Here is an 8,628-nt window from a genome sequence, read left to right on the forward strand (position 1 = left end):
GGTATAGCTATGCAAGAAGAGCTAAACCAGTTTGAGCGCAATCATGTGTGGGACTTGGTCCCCAAACCTAATGATCATCCCGTAATTGGTACTCGATGGGTCTTCAGAAATAAACTTGATGAATCTGGCTTAATAATTCGAAATAAAGCACGTTTGGTGGCCAAAGGCTACAACCAGGAGGAGGGTATCGATTATGACGAAACCTACGCTCCTGTAGCCAGACTAGAGGCCATCAGAATGCTTCTTTCCTTTGCATCTTTAATGAACTTCAAACTCTTTCAAATGGATGTAAAAAGCGCCTTCCTGAATGGATACATTCAAGAAGAAGTTTATGTTGACCAACCGCCTGGTTTTGAAAATTTTAAATATCCGAACCATGTTTACAAACTTAAAAAGGCACTATATGGTCTCAAACAAGCTCCTAGAGCTTGGTATGACAGACTTAGTACCTTTCTTTTAGAAAAAGGGTTCGAGAGAGGCTTGGTTGACACAACGCTTTTTATTAGAAAATCAGAAAATCATGTTCTGCTTGTACAAATCTATGTAGATGACATAATATTTGGATCTACTAATGATATCTTGTGTAGAGAATTTTCTGAGATGATGCAGGGGGAGTTCGAAATGTCTATGATGGGAGAACTCACATTCTTTCTAGGATTGCAGATAAAGCAGCTAGAAAGTGGGATATTCATCCATCAGGCGAAATACTGCAAAGAGCTACTCAAGAAATTTGAAATGGACAAATGTAAGGAAGCTTCCACACCTATGGCATCTGCTTGCTACTTAGACAAAGATGAGAAAGGAAAAGCAATCGAGGTAACGAAGTATCGTGGTATGATTGGGTCTTTACTTTACTTAACTGCAAGTAGACCTGATATCATGTTCAGTGTATGCATGTGTGCGAGATATCAATCATCACCTAGAGAATCACACTATATAACTGTTAAAAGAATCATGAGATATCTAAAAGGAACTATTAACATGGGATTATGGTATCCTCGGGATGCCTCACTATCCTTGGTGGGTTATTCCGATTCCGATTTCGCCGGATGTAAGTTGGATCGGAAAAGCACTAGTGGTACTTGCCACCTATTGGGCAGTTCATTAGTAGCATGGCACAGCAAGAAGCAAGCCTGTGTTGCTTTGTCCACCGCTGAAGCGGAATACATTGCCGCTGGTGTGTGTTGCGCTCAAATCCTTTGGATGAAGCAGCAACTTAAGGACTTTGGTCTTAAACTTGAAAAGATCCCAATAAAATGCGATAATACAAGTGCCATTAACCTATCCAAGAATCCCGTTTTGCATTCTAGAACAAAGCATATAGAAATTAGACATCATTTTTTGCGTGACCATGTACAAAAAGGTGACTGTGTTCTTGAATTTGTGGAAACATCTAAACAGTTAGCAGATATTTTCACCAAGCCCCTTCCCAGGGATACCTTCTATGTTCTAAGGAGAGAACTAGGAATTCTTGATGAACAATATCTTGTTTAAAAATTGTTTAGCTGTTTGCATAAATTGTCTTGCTTCTCTATGCCTATGTGTTTCATGTTTGAATGATATATGTTAAAAATGCAAAAATATATCTCTTGATTAACTTCTTAATGTGATTATATATGTCTCGATAAATCTGTAATAATGCATACGTGTGTCCTAAAAAGTCGAAACCACTCTGCTGCCTAAAAACGAAATTTTCTCTGATTTAATCGATTATGCCAATAGTTAATCGATTACCTGGGCTTCATTTCTGGAAAATTCAAATTTTCTAAAACTTAATCGATTAAACAGCCCGTTAATCGATTACCTGGGCAATTTTTTTTGAAAATTCAAATTTTACACTGTTTTAATCGATTAAACCATCCCGTTAATCGATTAAAACCAGTACGTTAAAGGCAAACAGTGTCTCGGTCTTGCACTTTTTCTGACCTTTTCGCAACCTCTTTGCGCCTTGATTTTCTGAAACAGCAACAATACTAATCCAGGTGCAATAGGATTAAGTAAACCTCATCCTAAACCTCTCAAACCTTCCGAAATCATTCTATTTCATCCAAAAATCCACTCAATTCCGAATCATCCAATCCAAACCCTAGGTTAGGCTTTGCCCCTCTGTTCATCAATCTCAGTTTCGAGTTCATCATCTTCAATGGAGCAGAGTCGTCCAAAGCGGGTCAAGACTACAGCAACGCGCATTCGAAGAAGGGAAACCGGCTCACCCTCCACTCGGGACCGCGGTGACCCCTATTATTCCCTCATTTTGCAAGAGACCCGGTTGGCAAAATTTCAAGGCCGCAAGCCTACATACATCAGGTATGCCGACTTAACCTGGTTAGCGGAACAAAACTTTAGTTTTCCGCATGACATGGAGGCTCAAGGAGCCGTTCAGTTTTTGGAATTGAAGGGACGCGTATACCCTGCTCTAGTTAGGGAATTTTACGCTAATTTTAGATACAAGGATGGCAAATATTGGTCCATGATTTCCGGTAATCTGTTTGAGATGAGTGAGGATTTATTTCTGAATGTTGGAGGTTTATCGTCGTCTGGTTTTGGAATAGGGGACTGTTCTTGGGTCAAGGACAATTTTGATCCCGTTGATGTGTATAAGTCATTCCTTCGGGGCCCTCATCTGTATATTCAGGGTCAACTGACCAAGGCAGGGTCACTTTCTGTTGAGAACAGGTTATTGCATTATGTTATTGCTTACATATTAGTGCAGCGGAACACTAATCATGCACAGCCTACTGTGAATGATTTGCGTTTCATGTACGCTGTAAAGAATAACGTGATGATCAATTGGCCTGAGGAGATTCTGAAAATCATGAACAGCGTTTCATTGTCTCAGTCCAAGCTGCTCCCGTATAGCATTTTCATATCCCGCATTGTTGATTATTTGCGCATTGACATTTCTGATACCATCATTACTGAGTACACTGATAAAGATCACTTGGTGGGTGAGAGTCTCATTCATAAGATGGGAATTTACAAGTATGGTACTACATGGCAGTATCAGGAGGACTATACCACCTTTGATCTGGACTTGTCGGATAATGAGCATCAGGAGGATTTGGGTAATCAGAATGCAACTAATCAGGGGGAGTCGTCTGGAACAGCACCTCAGAGCTCTGTGTTTGGTTTAGCTCAGATGGAAGCCATGGAACAACGACTTAACAACCGCATGGATCTGCACTTCCAAGGGCTGAAGGACTCTTATTTTGCAGGTATGGAGCAATACGAGGAACGTCAGAATGCCTACACCGATAACAAAATTCAGGAGCTGAGGACTATGATTCAGTCTACCGCTGAGGCTCAGAATGCCATGTTCTGCTCAGAATTTCAGAAGCTGTCTATGCTTATCCAGGGAAATCAGAACACTGCTGTGCCTGATGATCAGCCTGTCTATCCTCCGCCTCAACCTTAGTTTAGCTGACCTTAGACCTAGGTTATCCTATCCTTAGGTTTATTTTTATCTTGTGGCACCTTCTGGATTTAGTTATCGTTGTTGCTTTCAGAACTGATTCGTATTTTGCTATTTGTCTTTTATTTGACTTTATGGCCTGTACTATTTCATGACTTTCTTTACTCTTTATGCTATGCAAATGTTTGTGTTTTTGCTATAATTATGTCAAAATAGCTTATTTGCCTTAGTGAATGGATCTTGATCATTTGAGATTTAATAATGCTTACAATGCTTAATATTTGATTAAATCTTGCATGCCATTCTCACTTCTTATTAGCTATTTTTTGTCCAATAAAGCGCATTTGTTCAATTTACCCATAAATGAAACAGGTTAATTTGTTAAAACCCAAATTAATTCATTAACATTGTTTTATGATTAACTAATATCTCTTCCTAGCTTTTTTGACCTGGGTTATCTTTTTGATAATGTCAAAAGGGGGAGAAAGGTTGTTTTGTTGCTTCTCAATTGTGCAGGTTGATCGTTATAACAGCTTCCGATAAATGTGCGCATTCCATCAACCTTGCCAACACAATCTTCAAGCTTATTCATCAAGCAATTGTTACTTTAAAATTGATGAACTTGATGTAGAGTTTGTCATCATCAAAAAGGGGGAGATTGAAAGTGTGCATGTCAAGAGGAACACTTTGGAAAGCTCTCCTTGAACGTCATGGTTTTGATGAGGACAACGTGTGCCTAAAAGTGCTTGAAGATAACCAACAATCCAACGTGCTTAAGTCTTTTATTTGGTACTAGGCTTAGACTAGTTTCTAGTTTAAGTTGAGTCGAAGGCTTAGGGCACCTAAAACATGTCTCATATGCATTTATCTTTAAATCATTTCATCCATGAGATATGTTCATTTGATAATATGTTCATGCATTACATAAATACATGTATATATGCATTCTAGGCATAAAACTAAGTGTCAAACATGTATTATCTAAGTGCATAACATATTTGATGTTTTCTATTTGAAAATACATATTTTATTTAGTGTTAATCGATTAACCATACCTTTAATCGATTAACCCAACTGCTGTGTAAAGTGGTTGCCACTGGAACACGTTTTTGTAATGCAGTTAATCGATTAAAGGTTTACGTTAATCGATTAACCTAACTGATTTTTAAGTTGTTGAAACTGAAAAACTGAAAAACAGAATCAGTTAAGCTGGTGTCCAGGTCAGCTCAGCAGGGCTTGGTCCACGCTTAGCGGCCTGGTTGAGCACCTTGATTTTTTGACTTTTTTGCTCTTTGACCATGAATCTTTTTTTATCTTCTTTTCTTCATTCTAAATCCTACAAAATACAAAAAAAATACACATACGAATATACCATATTGTAATATTTTATACAAAACGTATTGTTTTAAGTTGATTTTTTCCAATTATACTTAAGATAAGTGTCATAAAAGTGTATGAAATTTAGGTATGTTTGGCACTTATCAAACTCCCCCCAACTTAAAACTTTGTTTGTCCTCAAACAAAAGGTGAAAATTATCCGAAAATCAATTTGGCTAAAAATAATAATGATGATCAACATTATTTCTAATGTATAAGCATGTCAAAAATAAATTTCAATGCGATTTTTCATGGTTTGTGAATTTAGACACATAATGCTTCAAACAAGAAATTAATGCTTTTGCTTATAAAAACTGTGTACCAATTGACCTAAGCAAATATTCTTCTAACCAAAAAGTGTTTCTTTTGCACGCAAGTTCAAAGTTAGAACTTTTGGAGGAAAAGTGTTTCACTCAATTTTTCAAGCATTTGGTTTTAGTAATTTGAACTTGTTTTTCATCTCACCTATTCTCTTAAATTGCATAATTAATCAAAGATCAGTAAGGTCTTCATTTTGGTTGTAATTGGGCTTGGTTTGGATAATGGTTTTTCTAGATTTTCAAGGCTAAGTTTTAAAAAGAGAGCATTTTGAAAAAAATTCAATGGAATTCTTTACTCTTCTTTTTTCCGTTATTGTTTTCCAACCTCTTTTACTTTTTTGAACCTTGGCTTCTATTTTTCTCAATCTCTTTTTGTTTCTTTTTTCATTTTTTTTTAAGATTGAGTTTTTCTTTTTCTTTTAAGAAGCAAAGTCCACAAGTTCCCCCCCTAATGCTCTCTTAGAACTTTTTTCTCAATTTGATTTTATGGGATAGTTTGAAATTTTTTATTTTAAACTGCTTGGTTGGACCGCTAAGCTGCTTGTTCAGCAGCTTGGGCATGTGCCAAGCTTGTGTCTGACCGTGTCAAGCTGATGTCTGCCCGTGCCAGGACTAAGTTGGTCCTAGGCTGAGCGGCCAAGCAGGTCCGCTCAGCTGCTTGCTTGAGCAGCTTGGTCCAGGTGGTGTCCAAGTCAGGCTGGTGTCTAGGTCAGCTTAGCGGGGCTTGGTCCACGCTTAGCTGCCTGGTTGAGCACCTTGTTTTTTGACTTTTTTGCTCTTTGACCATGAGTCTTTTTTCTCTTTTTTTCTTCTTTCTAAATCCTACAAAATAAAAAAATAAAAAGAAATTCACATACAAATATACAAGATTGTGATATTTTATACAAAAAGTATTGTTTTAAGTTGGTTTTTTCCAATTATGCTTAAGATAAGTGTCATAAAAGTGTATGAAATTTAGGTATGTTTGGCACTTATCAATGCTCTTGTTATAGTGGACGATTTTTCTATATATACTTGGACTCTATTCTTAGTTCACAAGAATGAGACATTCAAAGCCTTTAGCATTTATGCTAAAAGAGTTCAGAATGAAAAATCTCTAAAAATGGCTGGTATACGTAGTGATCATGGGGGAGAATTTCAAAACTCTTCGTTTGAAGAATTCTGTGATGATCTTGGGATCAACCACGATTTCTCTGCTCCTAGAACACCTCCATAAAATGGTGTTGTAGAGAGAAATAATCGGTCCTTAGAAGAACTGGCTCGAACAATGCTAAATGAAACTAACCTCCCAAAATATTTCTGGGCTGATGCAATTAGCAATGCGTGTTATGTTTCGAATCGAGTTCTTATAAGACCTATTCTTAAGAAAAGCCCCTATGAACTCTTCAAAGGTAGAAAACCAAACAATTGTCATCTGCATGTTTTTGGTTGTAAATGTTTTGTTTTTCTAAACAATGGTAAGGATAACTTGGGCAAGTTTGATACAAAAGCTAATGAAGGAATTTTCCTTGGCTATTCTCTCACGAGTAAAATCCACGCATGCTTTTAAGTTTAAAATTCATTTGCCAATAAGTTTGAAATCCATGCATGCTTTTAAAAACATCCAAAACATTGTATGTGATGCATTTAATCGATTAAGTCAATCAGTTAATCGATTACCTGGGCCAACATTTTTAAACCTGACATTTTTAACTCAGGTTAATCGATTAAGGGATGCTATTAATCGATTAACAACATTAGTATATCAGAAAAAGAAGCGTTTCTGGGCATTTTAGAAAACCCCATTCATCCTCTCTTCTCTCAAATCTCAGAGGAACAAGTCTAACATCATCCCTAAGCTTTAACCTAGCCCACACTGCATCACCCCACTCCATTTCCACTCTATAAATCGGCTTCCTCATCTCCTATTTCCAAGAAATTCGTTTTCCCCAAATTGAAAACCCTACCGTAAGTTTCCCTCTATCCTTCCTCTAAATCTTCATCACGGTTCAGTGTTTAATTGCAATGGACAGCGGACATGGCAAGAGAATCAAGACAACCGTGCAACGTCCACTGCGTGCCCTAAAAACCATGCCACCTCAACATGCAAGGTAGGACCGCGATGACCCATACTATTCATTGATTCTACAAGAAACCCGTTTGCTGAAATTTCAGGGAAGAAAACCTACATACATTCGGTTTGTGAATTTGACTTGGCTAGCGGAACAGAACTTCGATTTTCCGCATGGTTTGCAAGCTCAAGGGGTTGTCCCCTTCTTGGAATTGAAAGGTATTATTTACCATGCTCTAGTTAGGGAATACTATGCTAACTTCAGATACAAAGATGGGAACTAGTGGTCGATGATTGCTGGAAAACTGTTTGAGATTAATGAAGATATCTTTATGAATGTGGGTGGTTTAGCTTGTACTGGTGATACTTTAAGCGATTGTGGCTAGGCAAACAACAACTCGATTGATGTTGTTGAAATATATAAGTCGTGTTTGTGTAGACCTCAACTGTATGTTCAGGGCGAAATGACTAAAGCTGGGTCACTGTCCGTGGAAAACAGACTCCTACACTACTTGATTGCCTACATATTGTTTCAGAGGAACACAAATCATGCACAACCTATGGTGAATGATTTGAGGTTCATGTTTGTTGTGAAGAAGAAAATCATGATAAATTGGCCTGAAGAAATTCTGAAGGTCATGCATAGCGTCTCCACTTCTCAATCAAGGTTGCTTCTTTAGAGTATCTTCATTTCCCGAGTTATTGATTATCTACATATTGATGTTTTAGATACTATAGTGATGGACTGCTCAGAAAAGGATCACTTGATTAGTGAAAGTCTGATTCATAAAATGGGCATCTACAAGTATGGCAACACATGGAAATATCAAGAGGACTTCAACAATGTCAATCTTGACCCTTCTAGTGAAGATGACCAAGATAATAACCAAGAGCCATTTGCTGCAACTCAGGGGGAGTACTCAGGACATGCATCACAAGAACTTGCTTTTGGACAAGCTTACATGGATGCTATGGAACAACGTCTCAACAATAGGATGGATCTTCACTTTCAGTCTCTTAAGGACTCATATCATACGGATCTGGAGCATTTTGAGGCGTCAGAATGCGTACATTGACAACCATTACCAATCCTTGCAGAACCATATTCAGACCACTACTGACTCACAAACTAGAAGAATGTGTGTTGAGTTCAACAAGCTGAGTGCCTTCATCAAGGGTGGTAGTAGCTCGTCGATTCCTAAAAACCATAATTCTTCATCTCATCCTTAGATAGGAACCCTGAGAGTCTTAGTTTATCCTTCCTAGATAATGGACTTTTTGATCCTTGTTCCCTCTTGAGAACTTATCTTTTATGTTGCATTGCTGCTTTTACTTTTGGATTGTAATAATTCTAAAACTTCTGCTGAATTATAGCTTTACAACTTGGCTTCGTGTTAAAATGATTTCGAATTATCTTGTTCATACTTGATCTTTAATTATGTTGCAAATATAACTCTACTTTGTTTTAA

At 37.5% G+C, this 8,628-nt stretch overlaps 1 protein-coding gene across 1 annotated transcript; it reads left to right on the forward strand.

The window, feature by feature from the left end:
* On the forward strand, positions 292–1,326 carry LOC109334267 (uncharacterized mitochondrial protein AtMg00810-like; the record flags this gene model as incomplete). Its single annotated transcript, XM_019569930.1, has 1 exon — positions 292–1,326. A coding segment is annotated over one exon (1,035 nt), but the record flags the coding sequence as incomplete, so codon positions are not given.

Source organism: Lupinus angustifolius, chromosome LG19 (assembly GCF_001865875.1).
Source record: "Lupinus angustifolius cultivar Tanjil chromosome LG19, LupAngTanjil_v1.0, whole genome shotgun sequence".
In the NCBI taxonomy this organism is placed as follows: domain Eukaryota; kingdom Viridiplantae; phylum Streptophyta; class Magnoliopsida; order Fabales; family Fabaceae; genus Lupinus; species Lupinus angustifolius.